We start from the raw sequence: 19125 nt of genomic DNA, 5'->3' as shown, positions 1-19125 counted from the left end.
AAAGATCAGGGATTATAACAGTAAAACTTTTATCATTGTGCCTTTGTTTAGGACATTAAAGGTGCAGTGTGTACATTTTAGGAGGATCTATTGACAAAAATGCATTATAATACACATAACTATATATAAAGAACTTACATAATCTACTGTATTGTTTTTATTACTGTAAAATTAGCCCTTTCTATTTACATACACTGTGGGTCCCATTACATGGAAGTCGGCATTTAGCACCGCCATGTTTCTACAGTAGCCCTTCAGGGACAAACTGATCCACAGAGTGCGTTTCGCCCCTACATTGTCTCGTACGATGACATGTTTGTCCTGTGGCGGCTACCGTACCTTTTCTATGTGTTTCGAAAGGGAAGGGTGAGCTATGGACTGAGCCATTGGTTGCAATTCGCAATATTGGCGATAGATGCCACTAAAAATCATTTGTAACGTGTGACCTTTCGACGTGATTACGCTAGTGTTGTATGAAACGCACACTTTAACCATTTTAAACAATAAACTGACACAAAGACATGAATTAGTATCATTCTACATACAACAACATCTTAACTGTCCTCTTTCTACACATTTGTAAACACTGGACCGGTAGTTTCACATGTCATGCGTGACCTGTCAACGTGAAAACATAATGTGTAAGGTTGTGCTGACGTGTGACACGGCTAGTGCAAGATGAGGAGTTGTGGTTTAAAAGTATTTTTTAAGTGTGAATATGACAATGGTTTCGGTAGATAAGACCCTTATGCCTCGGTTGGGATTGTTTAGAGTCCTTTGAAGCTGCATTGAAATTGTTGAGGTCCACTAAAGTCCACTATATGGAGAAAAATAATATAATGTTTTCCTCAAAAAAACTTAATTTCTTCTCGACTGAACAAAGGAAGACATCAACATCTTGGATGACATAGGGGTGAGTAAATTATCAGGATTATTTTTTGTGAAATATTGTGGAGTAAGTGGAATATTCCTTTAAGTGTGAAAAGACATCTACAGTAAATATTCATGATATTTTCTAAGCATTAACTATAGCAATTTTTTATCTCTGTGTGTAACACTGCATCAGAAGTCTGCTACCTGCATGTGACATCAGAAAGGGAACAAACAAACAAACCAATGGCATTATTAATGTGTGAGTGACACCTTTAACCCATAGGGGAAAATGTGACAGTATCACTCAGTGAAGTCACTATAAGCCCACCTCTTACTCACGTCAGCACCCACCTAACATGCCCTCAACCAACACGGAAAAGAGATCTGACAAACCACAAACAAACACTCCAAATTCATTCACCCGTGACAACTACATCAAATGATGAGCCCCCTACTCAACACTGTCAACTCTACCCAATGTCATCATACCTGAATATAAATCTATAGATAGATTTAAAACTCAACATAATTCAGTTCTTGCAGTCACTCTTTGAGTCTGTGTAAATAATGACTTGTGTGAACAATACATATCTGACAATACGATTAAAATAGGTGTTTCCCCAAAAACAAATCAACAAATATCTCAAAAGTGTATCTGATTGAAAAAGAAGTTCAATTAATTCATACAATAATATAAAGATATTTTACTGCAAAAAGTTGAGTTTTGGAAGACAGAGTGTTTTGAGTATAATCCTAATCTCACAAAACGAAGGTGTGCCTTAGGGTGGCCACAATGAGGGATGAATTGGCATGCTGACTGCAGGAATGTCTACCAGAGCTGTTGCCTGTGAATTGAATGTTCATTTCTCTACCATAAACTGTCTAAAAAAGTGTTTCAGATAATTTTCCATTACATCCAACCAGCCTTACAACTGCAGACCACGTGTAACCACACCAGCCCATGACCTCCACATCCAGCATCTTCACCTCCAAGATCGTCTGAGACCAGCCACCCCGACTCGTTTGCATAATCAATGAATCTGTCAATAACCGTCTCAGGGAAGCTCATCTGCATGCTTGTCATCCTCATTGGGGTCTCGACCTGACTGTAGTTCGTTGTCGTAACCGACTTGAGTGGGCGAATGCTCACATATAATGGCATCTGGCACTTTGGAGAGGTGTTCACTCCTTGGATGAATCCTGGCTTTGACTGTACATGGCAGACAGCGTGTATGCCGTTGTGTGGGTGACTGTTTGCAGATGCCAATGTTGTGGAACGAGTGACCCATGGAGGCGGTATGTTATGGACAACGAATACAGGTGCATTTTATTGATGGCATTTTGAATGCACCGTGATGAGATCCTGAGACACATTGTTGTCTTATTCATCCACGACCATTGCATCAGTTGCAGCGTAATAATGCACGGCCCCATGTTGCAAAGAACCGTGTACACAATTCCTGGAAGCTAAAAACATCCCAGTTCTTGCATGGCAAGCATACCCATTGAGCATGTTTGGGATGCTCTGGATTGGCGTATACGACAGCGTGTTCCAGTTCCTGCCAATATCCAGCACAGAGGAGTCATTGAAGAGGAGTGAACCAACATTCCACAGGCCACAATCTACAACTTTATCAACAGGGTGAGGCAAATGGTGGTCACACCAGACCCCCCAATACAGTAAAACTGCACATTTTAAAATGGCATTTTATTGTGGCCAGCCTAAGGCACACCTGCGCAATTAATCATGCTGTTTAATCAGCATCTTGCTATGCCCAGGGTTCCCACACCTTAGTTAACTTCAAATTCAAGGACTAAATGTGGGGACACATTTCAAGTGAGAGCAGGGTTACATCGTGTTACCTTTTAATATTTTGTTGATTGTTACAGTTCCCTTTCGAGGGAACTCGCGCTGCGTCACTGCGGTGACACTTTGGGGATGGCTCCAGGGGTAGGCTTATGGTGAGGCTTAATGACAAAGACAGGGTGACGCTGGAGCCAGAAAGTATATCGCTATATGAAATATTGCCAAAGACGGCGTTACAGGGAAGCAGGAGGTATGACAAGTGAGACACAGCGTCTCATTCCCTTCTCAGGGAACAACAGTTACATACGTAACCCGAGACGTTTTCATGTGTCAAACACAACTATGCAAAAACCATTTTGGTATGAATCAACATTCGCATACAGAAGATATAAGCATTTAAAGCGAACAGTTTAGCACGTGTGCTGAAAAGGATAGAAATGTTATGATATTATCCTACACTACACAGGGAATAATATGGATTTTCTTGCATGAAAAAGATTCAAGCACTTTCAATGACCTGTATCTATGTATGTATATTTTCAAAAACTTCCCAGGGCCTTAAATTATCTCCCCCAGATTCACAAACTTTCAAGGATTTCAAGGACCCGTGGGAACCCTGTATGCCACACCTATGAGGTGGATGGATTACCTCTGCAAATGTGAAGTGCTCGCTAACACAGATTTTGGCAGATATGTGAACAACATTTGAGAGAAATAGTCCTTTTGTGTATATAGTAAAAGTCCTAGATCATTGAGAAATGAAAGATTGGGGGCACAAACAAAAGTGTTGCGTTTATAATTTTGGTCAGTGTATATTAGCTCTTCTTTCAGGTTTCACTTTTGCTTTACTTCCTGCACAAACATTCACCTATGGTGTAATACTGGGAAAGCACCAAACAAAAAATAAGACCTCTGGAAAGTTATAAAAAGATCCTGTTCATGTGGGCAAGTTCATGTGATTGAAATGGAGATCTTCTTTTAGAAAATCCACATGATTGTGAGTAACAGGGTGAACAGACAGGGGTCCTATGACAACACTAAGATGCACATGGTTCCCTTTAGGGAAATGTGACAACACACTCCAATGTGGAAATAAAAATGGAAAAATACAACTATAATAAGAGTTCATGATGGTAAAATTATTGTAATTTTTTTTAATTATTGTCTTTATTCTGAATAATGTGCCATATTCTCTGTATTAATCATGATAAATATTTGATTCACTGTACCTGTAAACTTAAACCAAATCAAGACTGGAATTTAGCATCTCACAATCTTTCTACTCTTTCTTATCAATGCTCAAGACACACTGTCATTTAACTACTGGTGTGTAACACTTTCATTAAAACACCTACAAACACTGAACACTTTAGTCACTTTTGTCTTTCTACTGATCTGAAGGGGAATTTTACACATTTGTTTACAGTAAAACTCTCTATCTTACCCAACACTGGGGAATTGTAGTGTTGAGTGTCTTCTGCCAATGTAACACAAACAATTTTGTCATTTGCTCATTGGACATTAGTCACTGTAGATTCTACTTTCATTTTGAATAGATACTTTACTGTAACTTACTGTATATGTTCTCTACATAAAAATCCACTGGACAAATACCTCAGAAAATCATGGGATGTCAAAATGCAAGGCTATCTTATGGTTTATGATAATCATACTGTATGTTCATGTACAATTCACTTCGTACAAATTCCTATGAACAAACCAACTCGTAAAATCCATACGAATTCTCGTGAAACCAGAAAATGAGATGAGATCTAACAGGTTCATTCAGTTCAATCTAAACTTCACAGTCCAAATAAATATTCTCTGAAGAGTCACAATGTAAGCAACCATATTAGACTATATTACGGTTTTAATTGAAAGTAACTGATAATATGAGGACCTCAACAGTAATCTCCTTTTCTACGCCAGGCTGGTCCTAAACAGTTATCAATCTTTTCTACTGTACATTATGTAAGGAATAATTGATGACGTGCCATTGAATTTTAAGAAAATAATGCACACCCAAGGTGCAGTGGATCTGGGTGTGCATTATTTTCAAATAATTCAAAGGACCGGAGTCAATTATTCCTCTTATACCACGGTTACCACAAACATTGCCCCGGTGCCTATTAATAAGACACTTGACAAGTTAGGTGTGCGGTTATCAGAAATTAATGCATACCCACGGAACATTTCTCAGCCAATCAGAATACAGCATTCAACAGACCCGTGGTATAAACAGTATTATACCACGGGGCCGCTTCGTATCGTGCTGCATTACCACCTTGGGAGTGGATTATTTTCGAATAATTCAAAGGGCCGTCAATTATTCCTTCTATGTTTTAAATGACACATAAAGTAATACTTTGACTATTGGCATTGGTTGAATTGTAAGTGTCACACATCCTAGACACATCAGATATGATTTGATATGAAAATAGGCCAGTGGGACACAAATACTGTCATGACCCAGTAAAGCAATCAGGGATGTGATTAATTGATAAAGAGTTCAAACCTGCTTATATTATATAAGGTTATATATTATACATCATAGACTGTAAGGACGGCAAAAAAAAAATCCAATATTAAAATCCCCATATTATATGCAAATAGAGACAACATCCCGGAAAACATTCATATAGAGAGTTTAACACCAAAACAGAAAATTTCCTTATTATAGAATATAATAATCACAATAAATCAAAATTAAGAGAATAGCTAGGGTTTAATTGCATTTTTGAATATTTATACGCTTTAATATTATTAATATCAGGGTCAGAATTAGAAATATCCCAAAAAATCCCTACATATCACTTAACAAATAAACATTAAAATGATCCTTTACATATTAATGAATGAAACATATACTGTATGTATGTTTGATCAGATATGAATATGCAGTGCAGGTCTGAGCTGTAAATCCCATCACAGAGAGAGAGAGCTTACCTTCTTATTTCTATTCCAGAGTCTTAGACAGCAAAAGCTCCAGTAAAACAGATCACCGATCATGACAGACAGTGGTTATAGTGAGCAGATCATTCTAGCGAATGTTGTACGGTCGAATGAAAACAAAGCCGCAGCCAAGAGAGACTCACACAGCCCACACGCCCAGCGCTGAGCTCATCATGGAAACCTCACTTTCTCTCTCTCTCTCTCTCTCTCTCGCTATGAGTGGATGACATCATTTCCTGGTGGGCTCATGCATGTCTGCGCAGACAGACACCTCCCCCACTTGACACAGCCTTCCAGTTAACACAAACATACATGCACACACATGCACACATACATTCATCTCTCTAAGGAAAATAGGGTCAAATCTTTACAGTTACTACCGTAAGAGACAGGCTCAATGTTTTGACCTCCACTAAATATTGATGACTTCAAATTAATCTGCATTTATAATTTACTGACAAATATAACAAATGCAATACACAAAATGTTTTTTTTTTAAGGGTGTCACAATTTTTGATTTTTGTCTTTAAAAAAAAAAACATGTTAAAACCGAGAATCGAATCGAACCGCGGCCTTAGAATCGAAAATGTAATCGAATCGAGGATTTGGAGAATCGTGACACCCCTAATATTTTTGTAAAAAAAAAAGATTTGGGAGTATCCCGGGAACTGTCAAGTAATATCCAGGCGTATATTTCACAGCTTAAAATAAAAAATCTAGATATGACATAATGAAATGTAAAGGTGGTGTAGAATGTAAAAATATTTTTCTAGTCATAGATGAATAATAAGAGTTCTGTACATGGTAATGACATATCATGAGCATCAAACACGATTCTTTCCTCCTTCTTATATAAACCTCATGCATGCAAAAGACCGCTGGAAAACAGACCAATCTCAACATAACACCAACTGTGACATTACAGTCGTGATTAAATTAAGCATTAAATTAACTACAATGTTGGTACAATGCTAAAAACATAGTGCTGTATGCTAGTTAATGCTATATGTATATGCTAGCGTTTAGGCTGAAGTTTTACTATTGACGTTACAGTTACGTTTTGCAGGTCCATACTGAGGAACACAGAAATGTCCATTAACAATCTCCAAACAATTGATTATTCCTCAAAATATGTATTTTCATCTGATACTGACTCAAACATGAGGTCTGTTTACACACACACAAAGCTACTGAAGGAGCTGCTCTGAGAAACAGCCAATCAGAGCAGAGCTCAACATTATTATTCATCCCTTTCAAATAAGGTAATAATAGACCATTTTAAAGGAAAATCCTATGGTTGGACATGTAAAAAACGTCTCTGGATCATTTTTGCAATTAATAAAGCCACATACATTCTATGTAGATATCAGAGAACAATTTAAGAGATTATTTCAATGCATTCTTTGGCACCTTTAAACTGCATTGAGCTAAAATAACAAAGTAATATTGAGTGTTAGGGATTGACAGTAACCCATAACCAGAGTCTTTACTACAGCGTTGCCTTGATAACACAAAGTACAATACTGTATACTAGCAGTGTAAAAATACATCGATATGAGGTACCTTTATTTTGACACTTTACTCATTCCTTGACGCAACGTGTATCTACGCATTTCCCCCAAAGCCACATTTTAGTTTATTTTCGTCTGTTAGTGTCAGCAAGTAAACAAAGTTTAGTTTTTTTACAACTACCTCAGTGATTGTCACTATTGCATATTTTGGCACAAAACAATGAAAGATTTTTGACTGTTGCCATTTTTTGCAGATTATTTATTTTCCTTCATTTAAAAAAGTGTATTTTTTCAAAGTTTGTTGTTGTAAATGTTCCAATTGGGACAGAGATTGTGCCAATTTCAAAGAGTTAAATTAAATGTTCACGTAATGTTGGTTGCATTTGTAAGGTGTAAAATATAACAGCTTAACTAGGCACATAAATTAATCGAATCGAATCAAATCGTAATTGCATTGAAGAAGTTTGTCAGTGTATTTGCAAATACCGCATGGCTGGTGGAGAAAATTGATATTGTATCATATCGTAACTAACTGTCCGATTTACACCCCTACTGTATACTCAAAATTAAGTCCTTTCTGTCAATATCAAGCAAAATTAAGATGCTAGATTAAATGTACTCTCTGATATTACACTTTTAAAAATAAAGATGCTTCAGAATGCATAGAAGAACCTTTACTGTCTGAATGCTTTCATAAAGATCCTTTAATCAACCTTTGACTGAATGTTTCTTCTATGGCAACACTATAAAGCACCTTCATTTTTAAGAGTACATTTCTAATCAGTAAGAATGGATTGATGGTTTGTTAAGGGATTTTGGATTCTAGTTGACACTGCGGAGAGACCCAATAATCAATGTTATTACAGCGGACTAAGGTGATTTGATGTCTACAGTAACAACACCAGCTGCTCTCTGAAGCTGTCATACATGTCAATAGAGCTTCAACTTTCGTGCGGTGCATGCTGGGTAAAAATATGTTTAAAGAGCCTTTGACTACTGGCTTAAAGTCGTGACAGCTTTAACCATCCAGTTAGATGGGAAGTTAAAGTCCACCTCCGTCACAAATGAGATAATGATATTGACCGAATCCTCTTGGCAGGTAGTATACATTCATCAAATACTTTCACTTCAAATCCACTTAACACCGCCCTCTTTTTAAAATACAAATAACAATGACTGAAGTGACATTGGTGAAAGTAAGGCCTTATTATGAAATTCATCTAAACCTTTCATATAAACCTTTATATTTAGCAGATGTTTTTTTTATCCAAAGCGACATACAGTTTATTTAAAGTACATATTTCATCAGAATGTGTCATGTGTGGAAAATGAACCCATGACCTTTCACGCTGCTAATGCAATGCCCTACCAGCTGAACTACAGAAAGACATTTATGTAGACAGCTGGATTTGTGAATTTGTAGTTTAATGCCTCATTCAAAACCTTTAAATCATTTATTAATTCTGCAAATACAATGCAAAAAAAAAGTTTTGTCGCAGTTTTATAATGCTGTGGTGTTATTTGCCTGTCGAATTAGCGCTTTACAGCATTAACAAATCTGAACAGCTTGAATATCCGTCCAAGTTCAGAAATATAGATTAGAACACAGAAAAGTCGCTCTGAATATAAAATTACATTCTGAAAGAAAAACAAGCGTGCATACATGATTTACTTTTATGATGCAGAGGTAACTTTTTTGTCGCTACCGCTTATTAATTCCTGATTTGGCGCATGCTTTGCCTTTAGATATTTTGTTTTTGTCCGCAGACTATAATTGCACCGCACACGGGAGCTTACGTGGCTTCCAAGGGAAGATTGGATGTAACGTTTTGTACATGTTTTATATTATTAACAAAAAATGCTTGTGATTAAACATCATTCGGCGGACCCCTTGCAGTTCTGCCGCGGACCCCTGTGGGCCGCAGACCCCCGGTTGAAGACCCATGGTCTATAATGTTAATAAAAATGTACCTGAACCTTTTATTTATTGCTCCTATTTTGACTTGTTTTGTTGTTCTTACTTAAACCCTATTTACACGATTATTTAATAACTTGATAAATTTCCACTTATTAAGTTAGTTTTTGTGTTATCTTCGTAACTGTAGATATCAACGTCTACATCAAATGACCACAGAATCACTCATTTTGATTACAAAATTGCTCACAAATTGTGAAATCCATTTAGGACTAAATATAACTAAGGATCTGATAAGAGTGACACATGAGGATATGTGGAATGAGGAAATACCCAAATAACATGTTACTACAGAAAATAAACTAAACAGAAACTGTATAGAAACTGTATTGCTTACAGATAGAAACAGACATCTGTTTTACCAGTTACACAAATTCAGCTCTTAACATGAGTCTGGTGTTATCATATGAGTAAGATAAGACTAAACCTGATATTTATCACTGGATCTGACTCAGAGAGGCTGAAATAAACTAGAGAATCTGATGACTGATGATAGGACTGTTGTGCAAGAGAGAAAAGTCAACTTTAAACTATTGTGTTAATATGATGTAAGGTCTGAAAAGTGTCTCCCACAGATTGACCTTAGGAAAACATGTGTTTTAATGTAATGAGTATTATTTCATTACAACATTTCACTCTGCGTAAAAAGCATACATCACTATTGTGAAACTCCAATTTGTGAGAATGTTTGCCAAATAACGTCTAGAAGCACCATAGTTACTTTAACATCATTTTGGCGGCAACCATTTTAACAATAAAACTAATGTTCAGTGGACGAAAAAAATTTCTACACACTGCAAAAAATAAATGTCTTAGTTTTTGTCTAAACCATTTTTTGTCTCAATTTTTTTGTCTGACCCATAATGGGTAAAAATTAGACAGAACACATCCTGGGTTAAAAATGATTCAATGCGGGTTGTTTTTATGCAACCATAGGGGTTAAAACAAGCAAGCACTGGGTCAATTTTAATAACCCAGCCATTTTTAGTAGTTGTTTTCCAGATTAAATATCTAACAATTCTAAAATCAAGAAAAAAAAAATTCATCAAATGAGTTCATGCTTAAAACAAGTAAAAATATCATTCTATGGGGTAAGAAAATTAACTTTAAATAAAGTCGCTAGCAGATATTTTGAACTGTTTTAAACATAAAACTCGTTTCAGAAAACAAGACTTAAAGCCACAATATGTAAGATTTCTGTAATAAAATATAAAAACACACAGCTTTTAAAAAAAAAAAAAAAAGTTACCAGCCAGCGGCAGCATTTTTTATGATTTTCACAAAAGTTTAATTCCTTCTAGAAAATGTTCTTCTTTAAATATATAAACATACAATTTATCAAATGAAAGAACAAACCCTTAGATTTCAACGTTTCATCCTACCTGAATTTGTTCTCTTTTTATCACCTCTCAAATATGGGTAGGTTTCTTCAAAAATACAAAATTTTGAGCAAAAAGCTGAGATAATTGCTTTTGTGTGAATTTTGATAGAGATCAGATTCAGAGCGATAATCAAAACATACACAGAGTTCTGACTGTTTGCCCTAAGGGAATACTTCGGGTTTTATAAGTTGTGTAAGAGCCCCACCTGGTGGATAATATCGGAAAAACGGATTGCCATAAAAACTCGTCATTGGCAGGGAAGCATTTTCTCTTAATTGACAAGATAACTCATCAATGGCAGGGAAAGAGTTAATGTAGTACTTACATTATCCAAAAAGTAAAAAATCCAATTAGGGCTGGGCGGTATGACGTTATATTCTATTACTGTGAAATAAAATGTCAGACGTAACAGATTTTTTAATTCTGTGTATTCAGTGTCATATAAATAAGTGCACTCCTGCATGATAGACTAATTGTGAAAGAAAAACATGTAAAATAATGCATTCATAACAAATGAACGAGTAATTTCAGTAATTTCATAATAAGCGCCAGTGAATCCACCGCCAGTCTCTCTCGCTCACTCTCTTTCTCTCGTATGCTATCTCTCTCTCTCGCTCGCTTACTATATCCCTCTCTCTCTTTCTCTCTCTCTGTGCTCATGCAGCAAAAGGTCAGAGGCAATCAGAGGTCTCTAGATGAAATATAGAAAATATAAATAAAGAAAGCACTTCTCGCACATGTTTTCTGAATTTTTAGCATGGTAGGACAAAACTCAAAGTACGTCAAGACCTTAAAACAGACTCCGTGGTGATCGCCTCATAGCACTGGTCATATTTATAATATCCATATCTAGAGATCCGTCTTTCATATACAGTCAAGTTATTTATCCTGTCTATAGGTTTGTGCATATTCATACCCATTCATTTTACATATTGCCTCTTTTTAATGTAGTGTATATACAAAATACAATGCGTACTATACTGTATCTTTAATAGTCTAAATAAAAAATTATTTAAAAACAAGATTCTGTCTATCAAGACTCAAAGGGACACTTCACCTATTTGCATAATTTTTTGTATAGTTAGAACCCCAGTCATGTTTTTGAATGGTCATGCATCATTTTCTCAGTTGCCGCTGGATATACAGATTTTAGTGTTGCACTTCCTTCTTTCAATGACGTAAAAATCAGCATTTTGCATCATTGAAAGAAGGAAGTCCAATATCTTTGTTGAGGGAGTGAGACTACAAACACCCCTTTTCTCGGTCAAATAGGCACCAAATTCTAAATGTATGTTACATAGCGACTACAAATATGACACACTTTCAATAAAGATTAAAGTGTCTACGGGTGAAATGCTCCTTTAATCTGTTGTTATCTTCTGGGCATTTTCACTCCAGACTCACTTTAACTTGCCCATATTTGAAAACCGTGGTGAGCATTTAGTTAAAAGCTATAGTGAGTGGCAAATTTTTATAATCCAAAAGCATTACAAACTGAAAAACATATACCGTGAAATATAATGACTTATTCCATGAAATGGAATATCCAACCCTATATCCCATTAATTATCGCAATTAATAATCCCCTTAATTATCCCAAAATAAAGCATTAATTCATTACATCATCCGTGAGGTCTCCCATCGTTCCACTTTCCTTAATGACGTCATTGAGCTTCGCCTTTGTTATTGTTGCAGTGTGTAAGCTTATTACTCTGCTATTTACTTCATAAGTAAGGTATGGAACCTTGAATACCGATTTGAAATATTTATTAGCTAATTTTTAATGAATGCAGACCCTCCACACAGACACCCGTTTACTTTCCCAAGCATTCATGTTACCATGTGTTTTTAGATCTGGGAATAACAAACCTGCAAATGACTGGCCAATCAAAATCAAGAATTACAAAGAGCTGTGTAATAATGTGTAATAGCGACCTCTAGTGGTGAACATCCTACAGAGTGGGGCTTTAATCTCTTTATGAGATTGTTACAAGTTAATATATTTTGATTTCAGATTTTTTATATTTTTATAATGGAAAACAAGACAAAAACTAAGTAAGAGATACATTTTTTGCAATTCAATTTACAGTAACATCAGCTACGACGTCCTGCTGTGACTACAGATTGTATTTCTTTCATTCTCACATCCCTTAAGATACAATGAAAGTTTAAGTATGAATCTCATCTGACTTTCTGGGTCACTGCAGCAGTTGTTGTTGTTTTTTTTGCTGCTGCAGATGGACGTTTAGAGACTGCAGAAGACTATAATGAAGATGCTGAGCCATCTTTAATTCACTTTTCCCAGTATAAGAGACTTTGATTACTGCACAGTGTGCTCGCAGGTAACCAGAGGAAAAAAATATTCAAACCACTTGCTTTAGACCCGACAGAAGGACAACATTAACAGCGATAAACTATTTAACCAAATCAACAATCATCAAGCCTACTGACAAATGTGTTAAAACAAATGTAAAAAAAACTCTTTACTATTGTGAAAGAAACCACACAATTCAGTGTCCAGGGTAGGTGAAAGGTAACAAATGTAAGTGTAAGAAACAGTTTATCACCCGCACGGGGCTTCCCGTTAACTGCACCTGAGTTTTATGAACGATGTGTGTGGGCCAAATGTCAGCTGTAAATTCGGCAAAATGCATTTGCTTCGTGTCCTCATGGTATGGATGATAAAGAGCTATAGGCCTCTAATTTACTGACGCAAAAAAAGCATATTTCATTAACAGGACAGATTGAAACTGTATAAAGCTGTATCGTGTTTAGAGAAAAAAAATGATAAGAATGCGTCATCACCATCAGCCTCAGGAGGAAATGCATGCGTATCAGTGGTCATGTTATTTATATTTGATGTTATGATAAAATCATTCTTTGTCTGTGAAACGTTTCTCTGAGTAATTCGATATAATGCAGTAGTGTTAAGATGCTCCTTATTATTTGACTGAATGTTTTACAAACAAAGTCAAGCATTTTAAAGTAAAGGTTATTGAAAATGTATTCTCTGTTCTAAACACTGATCACCATAATGGTGGTTTGTTGAAATTGAAACTCAATTGTGCTGTCAATTATTTCTCTCTCTCTCTCTCTCTCTCTCCCCCCACTAAATGGCAGTGCCGTAATTGGATAGTGCAGATTAAGAGCCAATATTATTACAATAAGATCCCCTTCTGACATCACAAGGGGAGCAGAATTTTCTATACTTTTTCGCATGCTTGCAGAGAAGGGTTTACAAAAACTAAGTTACTGGGTTATCTTTTTCACATTTTCTTGCACTGGGGACCCAATTATAGCACTTAAACATGAAAAAGTCAAAATTTCATATGTCCCCTTTTAATAAACACATTTCTCTATTTCCCTCTCTCTTAATCTCTTAATTTCTTAAAAAAAAAAATACTAACAATCCCTTATCTATGTATATTGTGTTGAACTTGATGATATTTCCAGTGCACTTATGTATTGCTGTTCTTGTGTTGCTATAATTGCTTCTACTGTTTACCTCACTTGTAAGTCGCTTTGGACAAAAGCGTCTGCTAAATGTAAACATCTACTGCTCTTGCTGAACCGCTGTATTATACAGTTAAACCCAAAGCCACACAAACTTTCCCCTCATGAGCACAATCTCTGAATTATAGATAGCAGCTCTTTTTATTGAAGCACACAGTATCGCTCTTTACTACATGGTAAGGGATATGAGCGCAGTAACTTTGTGAATGGTGTATTGTAAAATGGTGTAACTGGAGCGACTGTGACAAGCTGACGGATGGAAAACAGGATTGCATGCTGATGAGAGATGAGGAAGATCCGGTATCTGATAGATTTGGACTCACCATGATGAGTCCGGTGTTGATGGGCTCTGAGCAGCCATGACACAACTCCCCGTATTTAGCCCAATAGTCCTTCTTACAGAAGAGACGGCCGTCCTTCTCATAGTACCAGTGTGAAAGGGACGCCCCGCACTCACAGCACCTGAGAGAGAGAGAGAGAGAGAAAATCATACCATTAGACTATAGACAAAACTGAACAGCAAGATCAAGTTACCAGTTTACTTTAAAGGGAGGGGGGGTTAAATGGCATAATAAGTTTACTCGTCAATTAAGAGAAAACGTTTTCCTGTCAATGACACTTTCATGGCATTTCACTTATTTTGAAGTGACAAATCGTAGCAGCGTAATTTGATGTCTAAATGCATATCTGCTACACAAAATCCATAAAGGTTGGCAGGTGTGGTTTAGAGTTAATTTAGGGTCTTGCAAGCATTTCGTGAACATGAGTCCTTTTATCATAATTTTTTCGACGCGTGTGGAGCAGAGTATTTTGACATGATGCATGATAGGTTTACATGACGCACAAAACACATATTTTGACATGATGAGCCACACACGACGCACCGAACACATATTTTGACATGACAAGCCACACACATTACACTCCGAACACATATTTTGACATGATGAGCCACACACGACGCGCCAAACACATATTTTGACATGATGAGCCACACACGACACGCCGAACACATATTTTGACATGACGAGCCACACACGACGCGCCAAACACATATTTTGAAATGATGAGCCACACACGACGCGCAGAACACATATTTTTACATGACGAGCCACACACAACTCGCCGAACACATATTTTGACATGACGAGCCACACACGACACACCGAACACATATTTTGACATGATGAGCCACACACGACGCACAAAACACATATTTTGACATGATGAGCCTTACACGACGCACAGAACCCATATTTTGACATGATGAGTCACACACGATGCACAGAACACATATTTTGACATGATGAGCCCCACACGGCGCACAGAACACATATTTTGACGTGATGAGCCACACACAACGCACCGAACACATATTTTGACATGATGAGCCACACACGACGCACCGAACACATATTTTGACATGATGAGCCACACACGACGCACCGAACACATATTTTGACATGATGAGAAACACACGACGCACCAAACACATATTTTGAAATGATGAGCCACACACGACGCACCAAACAGATATTTTGACATGACGAGCCACACACGACGCGCCAAACACATATTTTGACATGATGAGCCACACACGTTAACACCGAACACATATTTTGACATGATGAGCCACACACGTAACACTGAACACATATTTTGACATGATGAGCCACACACGTAACAACGAACACATATTTTGACATGATGAGCCACACACGACGCACCAAACACATATTTTGACATGACAAGCCACACACTGAGCACCGAACACATATTTTGAAATGACGAGCCACACACGACTTACCAAACACATATTTTGACATGACGAGCCACACACACGCCGCACCTAACACATATTTCGACATGATGAGCCACACATGACGCACCGAACACATATTTTGACATGATGAGAAACACACGACGCACCAAACACATATTTTGACATGACGAGCCACACATGACGCGCCAAACACATATTTTGACATGATGAGCCTTACACGACGCACAGAACACATATTTTGACATGATGAGTCACACACGACGCACAAAACACATATTTTGACATGATGAGCCTTACATGACGCACAGAACACATATTTTGACATGATGAGTCACACACGACGCACAGAACACATATTTTGACATGATGAGTCACACACGACGCACAGAACACATATTTTGACATGATGAGCCCCACACGACGCACAGAACACATATTTTGACGTGATGAGCCACACACAACGCACCGAACACATATTTTGACATGATGAGAAACACACGATGCACCAAACACATATTTTGACATGACGAGCCACACATGACGCGCCAAACACATATTTTGACATGATGAGCCACACACGTAACACCGAACACATATTTTGACATGATGAGCCACACACGACACGCCAAACACATATTTTGACATGACGAGCCACACACTGAGCACCAAACACATATTTTGAAATGACGAGCCACACACGACTTACCAAACACATATTTTGACATGACGAGCCACACACACGCCGCACCTAACACATATTTTGACATGATGAGCCACACATGACGCACCAAACACATATTTTGACATGACAAGCCACACATAACGCACCGAACACATATTGTGAAATGACAAGCCACACACATGACGCACCGAACACATATTTTAACATGATGAGCCACACATGACGCACCAAACACATATTTTCACATGACGGCCACACACATGACGCACCAAACACATATTTTAACATGACGAGCCACACATGAAACACTGAACACATATTTTGAATTCCTGCCCTTCGGAAGAGAAGACATTACTATTTATCACAGTCAAAGCTGATGTCACCACTAACCAACCAAAACATTTACAGCTGGGGGTTTCACTTTAATTCAAAGTGATTAAGTACATTGAGAAACTCACAAATAAAATCACATGACAGCGTATAATTTATCTTGTGTCATATGTGTGTGGTGTCATAACACCAGCCAGAGGTAAATATCTCTCTGCCATTTCCGTCCATTAGAGACAGTACGGGTTGATCAGATCAAACCCACAGGGAGTCAAACCCATTAATGTCCATCTGGCACTCGATGACCTCCACACCCAGAAAACCAGAGTCCTTCATTACTGTATACCCACTGACTGAACATCATCTTAAACTAAAGCCTACAGTTCGACAGCTCAACTCATCTTCTTCAGTCTGAACATCTATAGCAGTCAGGGTTCAGTATGGTCTGGTGCAGTAATTCTCAAAGTGTGGTCCGCGGACCACTAGTGGTCCGCCAAACCCCCCTAGTGGTCCGCCAAAAGATGACCTAAATAAATTAGGCAAGCGTTTATACCAGGGCTATTCAATTTGCGGCCCGCGCGTCAGACCCGGCCCCCAAGGTAATTTGATCCGTCCCTTTATGTAGTCTGTAAAAAAGACATCTCTAGAATAAATTTAGTAAGTTAGACAACGGGCCCTACAGTTACGAGTTGATGCGCGTGCGTCTGTTTTATACAGCATGAGCTGCAGAGCGCGAGTCACGTGACTGGTGCGAGCAGCTGTGTCACGTGTTTATATTCGCGCTTTGGTCCACAAGTTCAACGCGATCGCCTCCCCCGCTCGCGCCCGCGTCTCAAGACGCGATAGCTGACTGTGGTGAGTTAAGAGACCGGATTCTATGGCTGTTTTAACTTTATTTGTTGTATTTCCAGCTTTAAAACACTGCCTTTTCCGACAATTGTTGTCTGATAAGTCTGCTCAATTATGACTTGCTTATCAACAATGACATTTACGTTACATGTCTTAATAAATGAAACTGCCGTTTTTTCAAAATTCAAAGCATCGTTCTCACACAATAATGCAATTTAAACGAGTAACAGTTCATTTGCACCACTGTATGCGTATCGTGCTGACAAACATACACCTGATTTCACTGCTCTTGCCAAATCTAAAAACATATTCTGTCTTATTAGAAGCTAGCCTAATGTTTGCCAATTATTAAGATGGCTGTTGTTGTTGAAATAGGGCTACTGTAATAATTAGCTTTGACAAAAAACTGCATAAAACAATGTTATGTTCCATGTTATAAACTTTTTTGATATGTGCACTGAAGTGCTCTTTGGAATGACATTAAGTGGGACCTAGGCTGTTACAGTATGTTTAATTGCAGTTTTTTTTCACATGTGCAGTTTGTTGTTCATATTAAGCTGCAAAACATTTTACATTTACTTTTTCAAATGAAATAAAATTAATATAATAATTTCTGAACATAGCATTGCATTTGTGTTTAAAAAATTTGTTTTTGACTTAAAACAGTTGCATATTAAACTTAAATTTAGCTTATCCTTCCTATTTTGTTGTTTTTTTGGGGGCGTGTTAGAGTCAGATTCTGTTAGGTGGTCCTCAGAAAAATATTGGAAGATGAAGTGGTCCTTGGGCTGAAAAAGTTTGAGAAACACTGGTCTGGTGTAATGTAATCTGCTGAAAGAGAAAAAAGGTGTCGCCCCATTCATGTGCAACATTCAATGACATCACACAGCCAGTGAGTAAGCAGCTGAAATCCTTTAGATTTCATATTCTTTACAGGAATGAACACAAAGAGATGTGTGTTGCAATGTGCATATCCACACCATGGATCCAAGCAGAAGCAAATTGTTTCAAAGCAATTACTTGATTATTATACTTAACTGGACCCGTAAAATAATGGTTGTATGCTAGCGCGCACACACAAAGCGCTTACGCTGGTGTAATTATTTTCTCTGTAAATATTGAATTATATGTAATTGTACCTTTTTTAAATCAACAATGTATGAGTCTGAATTAATTTTGCTTTAACAAACATTATTACTCAAAAGAAACTGTTCTGATATTAAATCTCCAGTAGAATATTCCTTTCCAGGTTTGGTTCCTTTGATAAACCTTAAATAAAGTAGGTATACTGATCTTTCACTAAACATTAACCATTAAAAACGGCCTTTTGTCTATCAGTGTAAATGAAAGAAAGTGCTTTGTCAAAGACACTCCATTAGACTGATGAAAACAATTCAAATGCTCCATCAGCAAAGTGTCTGGCTGCCTGGTGAAAGGAATGCTGGGTAATCTACATCCCTGTCCCTCAGGA

General features: G+C 37.4%; 1 protein-coding gene across 5 annotated transcripts in view; it reads right to left on the bottom strand.

The window, feature by feature from the left end:
* limk1a (LIM domain kinase 1a) overlaps positions 1-19125 on the bottom strand; it is a 69533-nt gene that overhangs the window by 15189 nt on the left and 35219 nt on the right. For 4 of the 5 annotated variants that reach the window (XM_065281755.2, XM_065281758.1, XM_065281757.1 and 1 more), the window contains one exon: positions 14337-14475. In XM_065281755.2, the coding sequence (XP_065137827.1) occupies positions 14337-14475 (139 nt within the window). Of the gene's footprint in view, positions 1-5626; positions 5794-14336; positions 14476-19125 lie in introns of those variants that run through there. The other variant, XM_065281759.2, reaches the window with a different exon arrangement.

The sequence above is a fragment of the Paramisgurnus dabryanus genome, chromosome 8 (assembly GCF_030506205.2).
Source record: "Paramisgurnus dabryanus chromosome 8, PD_genome_1.1, whole genome shotgun sequence".
Classification (NCBI taxonomy): Eukaryota; Metazoa; Chordata; class Actinopteri; order Cypriniformes; family Cobitidae; genus Paramisgurnus; species Paramisgurnus dabryanus.
This window is presented reverse-complemented; position numbering and strand designations above follow the sequence as displayed.